The sequence below is a fragment of the Epinephelus moara genome, chromosome 12 (assembly GCF_006386435.1).
Source record: "Epinephelus moara isolate mb chromosome 12, YSFRI_EMoa_1.0, whole genome shotgun sequence".
Lineage (NCBI taxonomy): Eukaryota > Metazoa > Chordata > Actinopteri > Perciformes > Serranidae > Epinephelus > Epinephelus moara.
The window spans coordinates 22,408,582-22,427,589 of NC_065517.1; the positions used below are offsets into that span (position 1 = coordinate 22,408,582).

Sequence of the window (19,008 nt, forward strand, 5' to 3'; positions counted from 1 at the left end):
GGGCTCAGAGTATGGTACTTATCTTCCACTAGCATGTCATCAGCACCTCGGTGACAGGCCTGACAGTCTATTTTTAAACCTCCAGGAAAGGTTTTCATCATGCACACGTGTTCTTCTGCACTGCACATTCATTCAGCTGCACATATTAAAAACTGAGAATTAAATGGGGCACAACACAGTGGTGTGGTGCAACTGAGGTGATGTAGCAACTGGAGGTGTGCTCAAGGGCATCAGACTCAATTGTGTCAAGTGTCGCTTATTCCTTTTCCCATTCATATGTTCCCAGTTTGTCAGAGAAGTTTTACTTAGTTCTGGTTAGCCCTTCCTACCTACCAAAAGCTTCCATATCTGGAGACAAGGGCTGCACAATTAATCGAATACTAAAATCAATCGCAATTTTCTTTTAAAGGAAATTGAGCGACTTCAAGACTGACGTTGTTTGTGCTGCTATCAAATCAAGCGCTTCCTAAACTAAAAGTCATTGCAGCAACCTGTAGTGGAAGCCTGTCAGAATCAAATGTCTGGTGCAGAAAGCAGAGAGCTAGTCCAGGGTTATCATCCATTGTTTGGGGGTACTTCGGATTTAGAGTGCATGAGACCTCTGTCAGGGCCGCAAAGCAGCAAAAGTAACTTGTTGAACCACCTTTAAAAAAAAAAAAAAAAAACACCACAAACTACAGTATGATAGTTGCATGCTGATTTGACTTCACTGATTCCCTGTCTTTGTCCAGCATCAACTCAGACAGGGACGCTGTGCAGCACACCACCGAATCATCCAGCTCCCATAGACAGACTGAAATAACCAATGCAATCATGTTCCATTTGGCCGAAGATTTGTTAATAAGCAGGACTGTGGCAGAGCAGCAAAATAAAAGCAGTGTTTTGTTGATTTAATTTGAGGTAAAAAGGTACAGTTTACATGCGAGTGCAAGTTGCAATAAAAAACTTTGTCCCTATAATCAATGAATAATTGCGATACATAACTGTGATCATTTTGGACATAATCTTGCAGCCTTACTGGTGGCAAAATTAAATGTTATTTGTATCCAGAGCCCCATGGATTTTAGCTCGTAGCATATATAAATTAGCCTATAAAGGACAATAAACTTAAGTACAGAATTGCCACAAATATGTTCTGAAACGGTGTCTATCTTCGGTTTGTCCAACAAAAGTAGTAGTAGTGTTTATTTCACTGCGTTAGAATTTGAGGGAAACTTATCAAATCACTCAAACTGTTCATGTTATGAATTGTGTAGAGAAAATTATTATCAGTATACGATTTTTCAAACTCTAAACTTGTCCAATTTTTGACTAAAGTCAAATCAGATTTATTTACACAGCCCAAGATCGCAAGTTGGCCTTGACGGGCTTGTTTATAATCTGTAGAGCAAACAATACGCTCTACATTAGATGTGTAAACAGTCAGAGACTCTTGACATACTGATTCCACCAAGGCAGCTTTCACAGATCTCTCTGAAGGAATCAGGCCACTGTTTGCAACGCTGTAAATTTATGCGCTGGACTGCGTCGTGGTCAGTGTTGGATTTGCAGGGTTTAAACACCAAAGTTATGAAGTACCTTTTTTTCTTTTCCTATAGACATTTGCATCTGTTAATGTATCTACCAACACTTGTAAATTGATATAACAGTGACATACAAAAAACAACAAAACATCTCTCAGATGTGATGATTAGCTGCTTGTGTCTGTTTCATATCATTATCAACTAAACATCTATGTGTTAAGGACTCTTATTCTGACAGAAAACACAGTTTGAAGACATCGCCTTTGGCTGTGTGTAGTTGCGATGGATCTGTTCTCTGACATCTTATAGTCTTGCCCTAAACAGTATGACACCTCCTGCCTCATTACAGTGAAATATGTACAGGAAGGGAAGAAAACTGAAAAAAAAGAAAGAAAGCAAGAACTGTCTACACTTAATGTTCTGGTGAAACTTGCACTCTTACTAATGAGACAGAAGAAATGACATTGATCAATAAGAACAAAACAAGATATAGACATCGGTCCTGACTGTATTATGAAAAGAAACCCTGCAGAGTTTAGTTGAGACATGCTGTGTTTGCCTGAGGTGAAGTCAATATTCAATCACAATAGGTCAAACTGGGATTTGTGTTTTCTCAGGAGCAGCGTTCAAATTAACTTTCTGACTCACCAAAGGGGACTGCTGGATAATAAAAATCCACAGGACAAGCATTTCTTATTTTATCCACCAAAATAACATTAGCTAGCAGCTGACCCTCAGTAAGTGATCGTTTAATAGAGCAGGGACAATATGTAATCTTCGGATTCGATACTATCACAATACTTGGGTGCCAATTTGATATGTATCGTGATTTTTAAGTATTGTGATTCTATGAGTACTGCGATTAGATATTACAGTTTAATGCAACTTTTTAAACACTCGATCATGAGAAAAAGGTGGATCAGTCCGTCTTTGTGGCTGTTATTTCAGGAGCATCATATACTGCATAGGAAAGTGGTGGATAAATTAATTACTGTGTTAGGGTCTTATTTTCAACAGATTTGTTCCAGTGAAACACTTTGTGACCTTGCTCTTTGAAAGGTGTTATATTAAATAAACTTTACTTAATTAAATGTACATGAACAACAGAATGAATAAAAAAATAAATAAATTCTGAAGTAATTAGCTGTCCTGCAGTGTTTTCCATACATTGATTTATTTGAGGTGGCTGCCACAATGTCAACACTGGCTCCCACTTATTGATTTTCTTTTAATAATTAAAATGGGTACAATCTCTTATTTCATTGTGATGCTACATGTAGCACACGGATTACCTCAACCCCTCACCCTGCTCTTGCTTTGTTTGTCAGACCTCAACTAAGACAAGAAATAGCTCGTTCCAGTCCCTCTGCTTCATTCCCCCCTGCTGGGGGACTAGGAGAAGACGGATTTTCAGTAGTGGCTGTGGCAACTCAAACTCAGCTAGCATAAAACCCAGCATTAGTGATGACGGCAGGTGCAGGTCTAATCTTGTAACAGCAGCAACAGAAAGTTTACTTATCCTGTGGGGAATTTGCACTGGCTGTATTCAAGATGCTACAGTCTGCGTTAATGAAGCAGTTTACACGTTCTGATTTATTAACAACTGTTCTGAGCGAAACATGATGCTGAACTTAGCAGCAGACTTCAGTAATAGTAATATAAAGTAGTAGCAACAGAAATAACTTTTGGGATTCATTTTTTTATATGATATAAAGTAAGTACAGTAAATCAGTAACACATTCTCGGCCCTAATGACTAAATATATATTTCAAGGTATCTTGCTGAGTTTCTTTTATAAAGAGCAATTTTCTAATGTAGGTTGAGAATGAAGTCAGATGGGGAAAGACAGGAATATCATGTACTGACGTTGAGTGACGGACCTGTCGGTCTACGTGACATTCTCTTCTGCAAATTCAGATTTAACACTTTTTCGCAATATCTTGTGAAACTCATTAATTCATTACATGTTCAACACACAGTTGCTGAAGACAAAAAAATTTAGGTTGGTTGTTAGTCGTTAGAGACATGGACAGTGTAACAGGTATCAGAGCTCCGCAAAGACATTTTAAAAAATGTTAACATTAGCTCAGTATTTGTTAAAAGATAAATCAGTATTTGCTGAACTTAAGGCACATTTCTTTACAAAAGAACCAGCGTTGGCGGTTAGCCACCAAGAGTAGCCACTGGGACTAACCACAGACAGTCTATGGGACTAACTAGCTTAATGCTACTTAGTGCTGCCATTTATGCAAGCGCAGTGCTGAAATATTTAGGAAAAAAAACTAAAAATGAACATCAAGGAGAGCACAATGCTGCTCCACGGCTGAAAAAACACATTCTTGGAAATGATCGGCAATCAAGTCTATCTCTGTTCATATTATAGTTATAATAGAGACGTTACCTACTGTGAGAATAAGCAGGTCATTATTGAAATTAAATGAGTAAGTCCTCGACTAAATGCCTCTCTGTCCATCAAATATTATGAGAGAGACTCAAACAGACAGAGCAACAAGTGTAACCATGTGACGACAACAACAAAGGCATCTTTATGTATGTAATAATAAGAATAGGAACAAGACTTTCAAGCTAACAACAGTTTTCGATTTACATATAAAACCTCAGGCTCCATCTGACAACATTGTGTTCAGGCCTGAGGTTCATCTGTACTGTATGAAGCCTGTTTCTAAATTAACTTTAACCTGCGCATGTGCTCGCAGATTAACATCTAAACCACCTTAATAAGATTTTACTATGTTTTCTGATTAAATGTCTTCACAGAAATATCACATTCTTGCACCTTGCTCACACCTGACTCACACGTTTGTGTGCTTGGTTTATATGATTCCAAGTGTAGAGAGCTAATGTACGTACAGACGAGAAAGCAACCTGAAACACATCAACGACACACTGGAATCTGATCGCTTCAAGTCCACACATACAGAGCTGATTGTGAGGCAAATGTGTGATGCAAATATGTGTACCTGATCGCATCATCAACTCTGTAGCAAGAATACAGCAGGACAAAGCTACCACACACAGTTTGTAGCTGTCTCACTTTATATTTACGCTGTTGATGTGAGGTAGGCTACTGCTTTGCAAGAGCACAAGATAAAGACTGTGCAAAACAAATGGGTTTTGCTGTCAAACGGTTGAGTTACAAGCAGGCTAAACCAGCAAACCAGTATTCTGTATGTTGGGTTTGAGAAGTTTCCACAATGTTAAATTAACGATTTCTAAGTAATCTCTAACAGATGCATTCAGTTTTTGCTCACAGAAACATTTAACTTAATAAATAAAACAAAAACTAATGAAACCTTCTGAATCAAGTGTGGTTTTAAATGCATCAAACAAGTTTTTGAAAAAGGAAACACTAAGAAAAAACAGAGCCCTCGTGCCAACACACACACTGTAACATTTTAGTAGTAATGCCTCACAACAACAAAAAAAGGCCTAAAATACACCCTGACCACGTGTCCGACCATGCTCTGCTCTTAGCTCCACATATGGTTGTTTTCCCATGTCAAAGGCTGTTTTCTGCAGCAGCTGTGCTCTGCACCGGTTGATCCAGTGGCACCCGAGCTTGCTAGTTTTAAAGCTAACAAATACATGCCATTAAGTAGTGTGTAGGGGAAACTGGTGCTAATCTGGGTCCGAAGGAGCTGTTTTAAACGAATATGCCAGGTGTAATGGTTTTTGCCACTTTGGGATGTTGTCGGACAAGTATCATTGGAAGAGTATGATTACACATAACAGGTGCACGGCTTCACAAAGTGCTGACTAAATCAGAGTTGACATCAAAATATTTTCTTCCCACTGAGCTGCAGCGCTGCATGTTTGTCTACCTCCACACCCATTACTAAAGGCTTTGCTTTAACTTACTGTTGTACAATGTTATGTCTATAGAATAATGGCACCATCTGCGTTTACATTGGTTCCCTATACGTCTCGCTTCAGTATACAATTCTGCCTCACCACGTACGATCTCCTGGGAAAAGGACAAAGGAAGTGTGTCGACCATTATGCAACCAAAACAGGAAGAGGACAGCATTTTTGTTTTCCTGGTAGCTATCAGTAGTTAACCCCTATTAGCGAAGAGCATCAATGTAAGTTCTCTGCAGTTACTATCCCCAGTATCAAACATTACAGACAGGGGAACAATCAAAGTAAATGTTAAAAATCTAAATACAGTGTGTCCTTTGTTTTTGGTAGATGCTTGGCTCTGGGGAAAATGGAAAGCGGTCTGATCGTCTTTGCAACAGCAGCGCCAACAGTAATACCACTTAAAAAAGGCTAAAGCCATTTTCACACTGCACTTAGCTCCAGGCTAAGTGAGCTGTTAGCCTGAGGCTGAGAAAGCTCTCGCACTGGCACAATCCTAGCGCATTGTTTTTTTAAAGATGTTTTTTGTTTTTTTGCCTTTGTTTGACAGAACAGATTGTTAGCGCAAATACAGCAAAGGGCCGGGGCCACTGTGGAAAGGATGCTGCCATTGTACATGGGATTCCCGCTCTACCCACTAAACTACTGGGCGTCCCAATCGTGGCACATCCTTGAGTGGACTAACCCCGACTTTAGCCCTGTGCTTGCTGGCCCTGCTCCGAAGTTTGCCGGGTTATCCAATGAATAAAGACTAAAAGTTGGCGGTGTGAGACTCAGCGAATGGAATTTGCATCACGTTTTTATTTTACAATCACACGACTTATTCATTACGTCACCAGTATGCGCATGCTTTATGTTTATATTGTAACAATGATAACTACAACCAAAACCTGGAGGCACCTGGCAAGCTAGCTAACTTAAAACAACATTATGTCCTGAAAAGATTTACTACAAGGTAAAACAATAGATGTGATCTTTTTAGTCTTTCCTTTCTCTGCTGTTCTGTCTTTTTGATGCTTCAGCAACACTCGTTCTCACACAAAGTCGTGCTAATGGCGACATTTTTACATCACTGTTTGCTGTTAAAGAGTAGCCACGCGTCACCCTAGAATGTAAATATTAGTCACTTATTCCAACGTAAATGTAACCCAGGGCTAGTAGGAGTGAAGTGTATAGCCTGGGCTTATGTTAACCATGTGAGTGTGTGTAAAAAGGGGCTTAGTTCGTTCAAAAGTGGCTTCATGTGGATGTTCTGGCACCTCATCTTTGTGATCACTGCTGTATCAAAATGTCCTTCTTGAGCAAACTTCTGAACCTCCTGACTGCACTTGTGCTCTGATGTATATGGTGAATTTATATTTGAACATCTCAGAGGGATATTTGAAGACCTATTCCTACACTGTGTATATTATGATAACTGAAGTCAACAAAACCACAGGCTGTCTTCCCCCTGCCTTTATTGCCACCCAAGCCTCCACCTCCTCTTTCCCTTTTCCTCCAACCACAGTCTTCCTTCTCTCGACCTGAAGAGTAAACAACAGGCGGCTATTTAAAGCTCCCCCACGACACACTCACATCATGGAAAGTCGATCCAGGCACCTCGGATGTGGCCCGGCCAACATTCCTGGCCCTGTGGTCCCCCCGTTAACTTCTGCTCCGCTCTGCGGCTTCATACAAGAAGTGAAGCATTCCTGCAGTAGGTGGGTACTGAGCAAGAGCAGATGTAGCCGAGCTGCAGTTTATTAATGGTTTGACTCATCCGAGTAATCATACTGTAGGGTCCCAAACACATCACAATGTGCCGCTAATTACTGTTATTCACCACATTAGGAACAATAGGCATTTGACCAGCCATCTGTAACAGCCAATGGGAGCTGTCATGAGCTGCAGCGATTAATTTATCAATAGTTTAAGGAATTTTCCGAACCAAAACTCAAAAGATTCCTACATGTGAATATTTTCTAGTTTTCTTCCTTTTATAATAATAAACTCATTATCTTTGGGTTTGGGGTTGTTGGACAAACAAAAAACATTTGAAGACGCCACAATGGACTCTGTAAACATGCAACAGCCACTTTTTACCATTTGCTTAATAGATAATGAAAATAATTCATAGTTGCAGCCCTAGAGCTGTCACAACACTCCCAGCTCAACAGCCAGCTAGTAGTCTCCTCCAATGTACAATTATGACACTAATTATCTGTAGACCGAGAATAAATCTAGATTAATGCCTTCAACTGACAACTCCGTCTTCGTGAACGACCTGTTGATACACTCACACCATCACTGTCATGAAAAGCAATGCTTAATGTTTAAAAAAAAAAAGGCTCCTACCTGCAAAACAAATTTCTGATCAATGTGGCGCTTTGCAATGCTGGGCTGGAAGTCTGGATTCTCTAGAAAGCGCAGGAGAAACTCATAGACCAGCTGGAAGACAGAAGAAAAGAAACAGACAAATAGAAATACCTTGTAGTTTGTGACTACAACAACACACAATGATGAAAGGGTGATAAAGGCAGACGGGCTGAAGTATCAGATCGTTACCTGAATGTGAGGCCAGGATGCCTCGAGAGTGGGTTCATCCTCCTCTGGGTCGAAATCAGGGTTGTCACTTGGTGGAAGAGTCCTGAATATATTGGTGCAGATCTGAAGGGGAAGAGGAAGAACACCATTAATATTTTATGATATATCCATACATTTCTCCCAGCAAACCCCAGTCATTTGATGCACCAGCTGCTGAAATCTCCGTTTTTGAGACTCGATTTTGATGAATTGCTGAAGCTGAGGGTCAGCTGTCGATTATAGTCCTTCCCAGGCGAATTTGCATGTTCTCCTGTGTCAGCGTGGGTTTTCTGTGGGTACACCGGCTTCCTCCCACAGTCCAAAGACATGCAGGTTAATTGGTGACTCTAAATTGGCCGTAGGTGTGAATGTGAGTGTGAATGGTTGTCTGTCTCTATGTGTCAGTCCTGTGATAGTCTGGTGACCTGTCCAGGGTGTACCCTGCCTCTCACCCAATGTCAGCTGGGATAGGCTCCAGCACCCCAACGAGCCCTAACAGGATAAGCGGTTACAGAAAATGAATAAATGAACAAGTCATTTCCTGACAATGCTGATTAGCCACTCTGATCGGCAATTTTTTTTGACAAATTAAAATAAAAAAGAAAGTCCTTGCACAAACAGGAAGATGATGTATGACTATAGTAGGAGCTGCAGGTCATACGTCATCCTCCAAGCGTGCGCAATGCCTCTTTGTGTCTGAGTGGCAAAGTAATGAACACCATTGTGAGGTAGCCGGTCATCGTCATGAGCACAAACCCACACTGAGCCATGAATGTGCCAATTTGAACTGAAACAGAATAGGATGCTTTTGTGACTGTTTGATTGTATTTAAGTGATTGTGTCATGATGTAACAAGAGTTGATTAGTCATTCTTATATTACTAAAAGAGCTAAGAGAGCTTCTGGAAAGTAGCTAACTTGCCACTTGCCTCTTGCCGATCTTGGGTGGGGGGCTTGGCGCTGGCTATGCGGGTTAAGAAGTCATCGAGGCACGGACAGTGTCTCCAAACATGCAGGCCATTGGCTCAAGTGTAAATGGTCTTATGACCCTCACCTCATTGGGATCCTCGTTTTCAGGTGTAGGAGGTGGAGAAAAATCCTCCTCCTCATAACTTATGAGCTATCCTTGCTAATGATGCTGACACGTATGCTCGAACAGCAATCTGGTTGCTATGGTTACATTGATGGATTATGTCCAACTATTAACCACACCCCCATTCCCTTTTTGAGAAAGATTGTTAACTAATAAACAGGAAGTAACACTGGCTAGGTTGGGGCTTAAAAATGCAGAGACATAGAAGACAAAACAGCAAATGAACTTTTTGTTACATATTACTATGACTACTGTAGGCCTATAAAGCATATTAATTAAAGTTGTGATTGGTTTCCAGTGCTCCACATTCACTTTAATAAAACAAGCTGCCTGACGCATTATTAAACAATTGTTTCTGTAATTGGTGGGCAGTATTGTTTGCCACACACCCTCCTTACTTTTTATTTCCTAACCACAGACAGTATGTAGAGCATGGTGAATGAGTAGGACAGTGTTCTTATGGCGTGACGAACCTTGCAAAAACATATTTGGTTACAGCTGATTTGCCTATACACTATACCTGACAAGGTTATTGAGTTTGTACCTGAATCAAGGTACTAAAGAGACACTGTGATCCACTTTTGGAGCTGTATGGTTAAGTTTCATTGTGATGAGCAGCGGTCACAGTTTCCAAAATATTAAATAAATGTAGGCGGGACAGCAAAGTTTGATTACAAGTGGTTACAAAAGGTCAACATTGGTTTGAGAGGCATGACTAGTAATCTATCACAACTGGATCTACACACAATGGGGATTCAAATTTAGATTCTGAGTTCTTCAGAAGTGGTGTTGCAACCAAAAAGGGAATCTAATACAAACACACATGCGTGGACGTCACAGGCAGCTTGCTAATTGGAGTGGAAAGCAGCTCTATGTGGACCATTTCGGAGCATGTTTAATTTAACTGAAGCTACTTCATAACAGCACCAAAACACAGAGGGGCTGGCTGAAACCATTACAGATTCTGCATGTGCAGCAGCCCCCCATTAAAATTCTGTACCAAAGACAATCATTGTAGACAGGTCACTGCCACCTCTATCCCACCTTGTTATTTTTAGCTAGGGTAAATTTGAGAGTGACACACACGGCAGCGGGGAGCTGGAAAAACTGGCATTATGTGACTGGGTGCACACTCTCATGCTGAAGTGATAAAGACAACATCAAATTACATATCGGCAGCTGGAAAATCCAAATGACACTAATGGGAGAGGAAAGCAGCAAAGGAATTTTAAACCTGACAGTAGCCCAAAATCTGACATGCTTAAAAAAACCACAGAAAAACTTTAGCAGGGGAGAATCATTTCTAAACTAGTGAGCAGAAGAGGCATGGGTGGAAAGCACCGTAGCTAATAAATCAGAAAATTAATGTTTGATGATTAGACATGGATGCACAATGCTGACACTGACAAGATCTGGAAGTAAACTGGAGTAGAAGCAGAGTTTTCAGGGCAAAATCATAATGGATACGATAAACTAGGTTGCTAAGAGCTGGATTGCAATGGAAATTATCACCTTATCAATTTTCTAACCCCTTACCTTGTCCTTGCCAATATTTTCTGTTATGTTTGAGAAAGAGTAAAGTTACAACAACCTTTTCTTAGCTTGTGCCCCTTTAGGATATAATATCTAACTTTTATGCATTAAAATGTCTAAAAAAGACTACACCAATGTTATGTGTTTTATTGAGTTGTGTACTTCCATTATCCCAAAAGTTTTCAACACTGTTCAAACCCAGCGAAATCTGGACATGGTACACGTCGTTTGGTCAATGTCCCCTGTCAGTGGCGTCAAATCCCTTTTGCATTGTCTGCCAGACGTCGTCATGAATTGAATTTTTTTATGATAAACATTTAAGATCTTGGTTGTTTTAAACTGTATGTTTTAACCAGATGAAGGACTTTAGTCATGTGATGTCTGGATCTGAAGTTATCAGAGAAACAAGCTAAGCGGCAGCTAGGCTTGAGCCCCTGCTGTGCCAACCACAGAAACACTGATATTTAACGTGAAACTACTTCATTCTGTGTTTGTACTGGTTTAAATCACCTGGTCCCTTCATTTTGGAGAGGAAGAGACCTCTGCAGATAATTTGGCACCTGGTAAAAACCTCCTCAACATCTAGATCTTAAGTTATCAGAGAAAAAGCTGAGCACACATCGAGGTGGCAGCACGTTGGTGCAGTGGTTAGCCTCAGAGCAAGAGGGTTCCTGGTTCAAATCCAGGGTGGGGGAGCCCTTCTGTGCAGAGTTTGCATGTTCTCACCATGTCAGTGTGGGTTTCCTGTAGGTACTCCAGCTTCCTCCCACAGTCCAAAGACATGCAGGTTAATTGGTGACTCTAAACTGTCCGTAGGTGTGAATGTGAGCGTGACTGGTTGTTTGTCTCTATGTGTCAGCCCTGTGATAGTCTGGTGACCTGTCCAGAGTGTACCCTGCCTCTTGCCTAATGTCAGCTGGGATATGCTCCAGCCCCACGATCCCCAACAGGAAAAGCACTTTCTTTTAACCAGTTTTAATCACCTGGTCCGTTTGTTTTGAAGAGGAGATGATGAGAGCTCCATGACAGTACACATCACCCTGCTAGAAGTACACACTGTAAAAGGGGTGTACTTGGTCAGCATTAATGACACTCACTTGATTTGGTTTTGATTTATTTCACATGACCATTTCAGTTTGATCTTGGCATTAGCTGAAAGGAATGGTAACCAGCGTGGTGTTGTGCTGCCGCAGCCCGCCCCCTTCAAGGTTGAATGAGCTGTGCATTTAGAGATGCCCTTCAGCTCGCCACTGTTGTACTGAGCTGTTATTTGCCTGCTTGTGTCCTTCCTGTTATTTTAGAGAAGTCTGACAGTGAAAGTGCAGCTGTTTCTCAGCTGATGAAAACACCATCTGCAAACAACAGTTGTATAGGCTCGCTTACATTCAGCATCTTGTTCATTCTTTAGACAAACAGTAACAGAAACTGTTGACTGCCTGTGTGCTTTATACACTCTGTGAAGGTCCTGGCTGTTTGCTCTGAGAAGCACTTTTAACCACTCTGCAATAAAACTGCACAAATAAGCATTCACCACACATCAGGGCTGTTAGGTTTGTGTATTCATACCGCACTGTCACGATTCAGTGCACCCAGCCATGTGCAGAATACACACTATGTAGATTGATCCATGTTTTGTGGAACCAAAGTTCACAAGTGCAACTTCAACATGGAATTTTGTAGTCGTACACCGTTAGAAGCATAAGGTTAGCACAACAAGCTGATTGGCATGAGTCAGTCACATTATTGCGAGCGCGAATAAAACGTCAAAGCCGCAGGTTCCCATCAGCTACGACAGCAACACAGGAGGAGGACTAAGCGTCAGTGTTGCTCCATGTTAGCATACAACAACATCATCCAGACGTGCCGATCACCTAGATGACAAATGTTTGGGTACTTTGAATGTTTAAACATAGCCACTGTGGAACTAACTGAAACACTCCTCCTAATGCACAAGTTTTATTCTTTATCATTATATGTATTTTGGTATATTTAATTTGCTAGCGTAAGACATACTTTTCAGTTTTATTGCCTGTGATAATCTGTCGCCTTTTGAGAAAGTGCTTGCTCAGTGTTCGTACAGTGTAATACAGAAAGTTGCCACTCAGCAAAATGTAACCTCAGTCCACATCGGCAGATTTGTATCATCAGTCTTTGACACTTGCACTACTGTCTAATCCAAACTCTCACCAAACCTTAACTCCTAAATTGCATGAAGTGAACTGTGCCTTTTGTATACTGTTACACCCCTGCCATACAAACACATCTCAAAGTGATTACATTCAGGTTAACTATACCGATTCAGTACTTTGGCGCAAAGGAAGCGGCCGATATAGTGAGTTACGTGTCTATTCATCGATTCATTATTTAGCCTCTAAAACGTCAGAAAATGGTATAAAATGCCCTTCACATTTTTCTGAAACCCAAAGTGATATCTTTAAATAATGATTAATTAATTTAAGCATTGTCATTTAAAAAGCTGGAAACATTGAACTTGGCATTTCTGCTTAAACTAAAGATAACTAAATTTTCCATTGATCGACTAGTAAATCAACTAGTTTCCGCTCTTCTGTGTCCTACTCCAAAGGCTCTGCTCAGCTGCTTGGTCCAGTTGTGTCATACCTGCGTGACCAGCCTGTGTCTACTGTATTTATCTGAGGGCTAAGTCAAGCTTCAAGGTCAGTCCACATCAAGAGCAATAACTATGAAAATAACTCTAAATATATCGTTGTCAAAATCGTTCTGACTCAAGCGGATGGCAGACTCCACAACACAACTGTGATGACAACGTCAAAGGAAAACATTATCATTGGGATCACTTTCAGAGCTGACAGGCAATCAAAATCCATTCAAATTTACAGGCCAATACAGACAGAGCACACATTGTTATCATGGCTGGTGTAACCTTTAACTAGACACAGGTGCTGACTGTTGTGCAGACTATAGAACAAGCCATTAATCTCTCTTATGACACCACAATCACATGAGTTGTCATTTTCCTTTCGCTGAGCGTATTCTAGTAACAATTACAGCAACCACTTTCACCTGATGCATGACTGACCATCCTTTTAGACCGCAGTAATGGCTTTACATAATGCAGATGTATGCAGATGCAGATAATGAGGCGGATGCATAAATCTGAGTGCCACCTCTATGATCTCTCTGTGGCAGATCACTTTGCTTTCCCTGGAGTGAGGCACATCATTGGCACAGCTGGAATCAGATGACTCACAGACTTGGTTGCCAGGCGGGACACTGTGCCTCGGTGTGATGCCAGGTTTTCCAGGAGGACAGCTCTGAGGCCAATTGCTCACAAAATGAAGATAAATGGTGGGGTTGATGACACTGGGGCACTCACAGGAGCATAACCTGGACCACATATAGCCAGTAGGGTATAACTATTGTTTAACCTTCTGAGCCCTTTGCTGGGCCGCTGGCGATCCCGGCCGACATTCCTGTCTTTCAGAGGCTATAGAGGGCTGAGTTTTAGAGCTTGAGTGATGATGCCGGTATCAGCGAAGGTTAGGCTACATTTTGGCAAGGGAAAAACAGCATGGTCACTTTCACAGAGGTCCCTTGACCTCTCACCTCAGGGTATCTGGATGAAAATGGGTTCTGTGGGTACCCACGAGTCTCCCCTTTACAGACATGCCCACTTCATGCTAGTCCCATGCCGTTTGGGGCACAAACGCACTTTTTTGCATTTAATGTAACTGTACTAGTTTTGCCGATTGTATTAGAATATTTCTGTCCCTAAACAGACTAGGAATTGCATGAACTGGGTATGACTGGAAAGCTGAGACTCTTGTGGATTCAATGAGCCCAATTTGTTCATGTGTGATGAACCATCGTAGCCATTTCATTGTAATGAGACCATTTTTTTTTCTCCTTGTAGGAGAAGAAGATATACTTAATCAAACCCCTAGGGGAAATTCAATGTCGAGGGGGCAGCCCATGTACAGGCTCACCAAGCAGTTGGGGGTTCAGTGCCTTGATGAATGGCACCTTAGCTAAGAACTGGCACCTCTCCAACTACCAGTCCATGCTCCATACTTGGTCCAGATAGGGACTTGAACTGGTGACCCTCCTGTTCCCAACCCAAGTCCCTATGGACTGAGCTACTGAGCGAAATGACCTATTGTGTCCTCTAAGATAATCACAGCCTCAAGAAACGTTACAAACACAAACAAGAGACCTCGGGCATTCAGAGGATTGATGGCTTTAATAGATATGTCGACAATAAAGAGGATTTCTCAACAGTTTCCAGAGCAAAAGTACTCAACTGGTGGAAAATCTCAAAAGCCAAAAGTGTCTGATACCAAATCACAGCATAGATTTCTGCATGGTGTTTGTCAAGGTCTTGATGTCTAAATGTGGTCTATTGGAAGGATTTTAGACCATTTTAATCAGTTCTCGACTACTAAAAGATGCTTACATTTAGCACCAAATCTGTGTAACAAATGCTATCAACCCCCCTAAAAAAACTGCTGCAATAGCTTATGAGACATAATTAAGAATGGAAATGTCTTTCATATATTTTCATCATAATGTTCTAAGCTCTTACACAATCTAAACTTTCAAAGTTTGAATAGGCACCTGACAAAAACACAATGCTAATTACGGATTTATGACTAGAAAAACCTCACACAGAGTGCTGAGCTGCATCTCAAATTAATCTTCAGGTTCCCAGCATTCAGGTGATGTACACCACTTCAAAGTGGCATATACTGTTGACCTGCTCTCTCCTCCTGAGGATCCCCCTCAAAAAAAGACAAATATGGGTCTATGTATGTCTCAGAGGGTTAACAGGTATCATATTTAACATCACAGAACTGCTCTAGCAGCCTGTCTCCATTTAGGGTATTAATAGGTCTCTTTGGCCTAGCAGGAGGTGCATAGGGAGAGACATTAGGTAAACATACTGCATTAGATGAAAGGCACAAGTTGATACTGGTGCTCATAAAACAATGGAAAGTTTGGTACCGTTGTTGATACACTGATGAAGCAGCCGCAGTGACTGTGGCACACATCTTATAAAGACAATAAAAGGTACTTACAAACCCTTGCAACTCTTTGCCACACTGTGTAGCAACCATTATATTCCTCAAGGTCACAACAACAATTCTGAACACTTAAACATGATGCACATTTTTCTAGATTCAGTCCTTTAATGATGCCAGTTTGCCTAAATGTAAAGAAATATAGAAAAACAGGAATCAAGTTGTAGCCCACAGCTAATACCAACCTTACACCAAATGACTTTTCAAGCAATTTCACTGTGGCAGACAAATGTGCTTCAAAAATTCAATGACTGTGAGACCAATAGCTGTGCTCTCTATAGCACCAGACGGGAAGTAGCAAACGGGGTGGACAATAAACACGGAGGAGACTCCGAGGAGACACAAGAAAACTAACAAGTCTCTTGTAATGTGGAAAAGGAAAAAAAACTGGTGGAGCTGTGGAGTGAACAAGAGTTGTGTTTAATTTAGCGTGTATCTGATCGACCAATCAGCACTTATTTAAGAGAAATCTTAATATTTGAAATGGTTTGCCTCTCATTCCCACGGTCTCCTTCCATAAAAACAGTGCAGCAAATCAACGAAGACTGGTAGAATCTAAAATCCATTTCCGTTTATCGTTATAGATTATATTGATGCAGAATAGACAAGAATACTGTCGACATATGGCGCCTTTTACCTTGTGTTTCGAGAGTTATTTTTTTAGTGTGTGACTAAAAACTCATAGTCTTTAGATGTGAGAGGGTGTCAGACTTTCACAAGTACTTTCAAAGCCTTCTTGTGTATGGTAGGTAAAATTCATGGCAGCTTTAGAGCTTTACCAACTCTTGACTCCATGGCAACACTATACTTCTTGCTTATATCCCCCAAAACAGGAGAATGTATGTGACAAAATGACATCATTACTATCCCTAAATTAAAGTGAGAATAATGACAAAGTTCATTAATATTAACTTCTAACAATTTAAGATTGCAGGTGGTGAAGGGGACTTGGCTCTGTCTGAGCAATCACACTGTGCACACTGTCTGTGCAACATAATGGATTACATAATCACCACACAAGCATCTGGCACGCTTATTTAATTCCCCCAGTCACTTCACAATGTTGAAAAATAACTACAGTTGGACAAACAAGAGAAAATATTGTGGGAGGATAACAAACATGGGAAGTGTGTGTGAAAGAGAAAAAAGGAAACGGTGATTTGTGTGCTAAAGTGTTGGAGGAGGATCCTGAAAGGGCCGTTCCTACGTGACAGTGCTTTGAGTGAAACCAGTGTGCACATGCTGATGACAAGGGATGCTGTGGCTTTGTATGGGGTCGAATGGTGGGTGACAGTAGTAGCAACCAACACCTAGCAACGCATGGGATAAGAGGGAGAGAGGTGGAGGAGGGGGGTGAGACAGAGAAAAAAGTGCAAGTATGGAGTGTAGCATTAGCAAAAAGGATTAAAAAAAGGTGGGAATTAAAGCAAATAAAAGGGGAATTATAGCTCAAAGATGCTCTTTTCAGCTAACCCTTTTCACTCATCTCTGGCACAGAAAAGGAAGAGTACAATCACAACTGTCTGAGAGATGAGCTTCTCTAAAATATACTCAAAACACTAATTATAGAGTTGGCAAATAAGGTGAAGCCTCCTTTTCCAGAGACGAGAAACCTGGCTGTTTGTACTCCTAACAGCCTCAGTGATCAAAGCAGTCCTCGCTGCAGCAGAATAATGGGCAGCACTTTAAACCCTCACCTCTTCATTATCATGTGATGCCAAGCATGGAGTATTCGGGAGAGCTATTATCAACCCAGCTTTCTGAAAGTGCAGCTGCTATTTGTCTAACCTCACTCAGAAGCCTGTCTGTGGTACAGGACTGGGTCCCTCCATCTTGCCTCTGAATAGATAAATGAGATTACCAAGAAAGACCTTTGACTATATGTCCATTTCTGTGCCACAGTCATGCATTTAGACTCCTCCAGGCATTCAAACCTGCTAGTGTGGTAGCCCAAAAGGACACTGACGAAGCCACTCCATGTTAAGTAGCTCATTATCCAGGAGATGACTACATGTGCTTAAAGTACCCCTCCAGACACATTTTAAAATATGTAAATAATTAATTCTGATGAAAAACTCTCAATCGGGCCTTCGCCCTGCTCCACTGCTGCACCAAGTTTCACTTACACTTTTTCCAGCCCTAGCACAGCACTACTAGTGCTAGGTTGACAGGTGAAAAAGCAGTGTACATCAAGATGGCAAGCGTTCGCGCCAACATAAAAGAAGTTCAGCTATACATGTTTGAGCATCAGTCAGACCCAGACTCAGATGAGGAGTCTGTTGTGCAACAAAATGGACGACTAGTAGACATATCAGAATGGTAAGTGTAGTTGGTATTTTCTATTTGTTTATGTTGTTTGTTAGCATGTTAGCTGAGTGACAGTGGCTGACAACGTTAGTAGTAGTGAAACAATCGATTATATCTGATACGTCATATTACCCCCCTTGACACTGCCTGTTTGAGGTGGGAATGTTGCGCTGTTATTCCGCCTTGCCATTCTGTACAAAAGGTACGATCGCAAACTGAGGGGATAGAGTTGTCTTGCCTTTAAGCTAGCAGTGAAGGTAGTAACAGCACTGAAAAAACATCTGTGTAAAGGGGATCGCAGGCACCCACAGTCAGATTTAAAACACAGCTAGAAGCAGTTAGCAGCTAACTCAAAGAAGAGGACTAGTGATCACAATTGTCTGCAAATTGGAGAGACAATGAGGTCAGGGAGCTCCTTAACCTCCGAGCCAAGTATGAGATCAGCCGCTGTAAGAGACACTTAAGCACATATTTATGTTTGGTAAAAATGTCTGTGTTGATATAATAAAGTTTTCAATAATATTTAAGTTTACACAATAGTTTCTGTATTTGTTGAGTAGTGTATAGTAGTGGACAATGCTAAGGTTGTGTTTATTTTTGCTATTGTTACAATGCAGGTAAAGATGTTTTACTACAGGTATGGTAGTCAAGTTCAGTGCACATGACAAAAGGAGATTGTTACAACACTGTCCTTGAAGATGACATGAAGTCTGTGTATGTTTGGATCATAAAAGTTTTTATCCATGTCATGCAGTGCTACAGTCTATTATATTATGTAATATTGTGAAAACATATAGAAATAGGGGTTTTCTTTGTTTTGTTTGTTTTGTTTTTAAAGATATTTTTTGGGGCATTTTAGCCTTTAATGGACAGGACAGACAAGCGTGAAAGGGGGAGAGAGAGAGGGAGTGACATGCAGCCAAGGGCCACAGGCTGGAGTCGAACCCGGGCTGCTGCGGCAACAGCCTTGTACATGGGGAGCCTGCTGTACCACTAAGCCACCAACGCCCCGTTTTTCTTTGTTTTAAACCGAGTTTTTCCCTGCCTTGTGAGTT

General features: G+C 41.1%; 1 protein-coding gene across 2 annotated transcripts in view; it reads right to left on the reverse strand.

The window, feature by feature from the left end:
* The window catches only part of ppp2r5a (protein phosphatase 2, regulatory subunit B', alpha isoform), a 65,909-nt gene that overhangs the window by 15,628 nt on the left and 31,273 nt on the right, over positions 1-19,008 (reverse strand). For both annotated transcript variants that reach the window (XM_050057889.1, XM_050057888.1), the window contains exons 3-4: positions 7,947-8,048; positions 7,737-7,829 (exon numbers count right to left, since the gene is read on the reverse strand). In XM_050057889.1, coding sequence (XP_049913846.1) covers positions 7,737-7,829; positions 7,947-8,048 — 195 coding nt within the window. The remainder of the gene's footprint in view (positions 1-7,736; positions 7,830-7,946; positions 8,049-19,008) is intronic.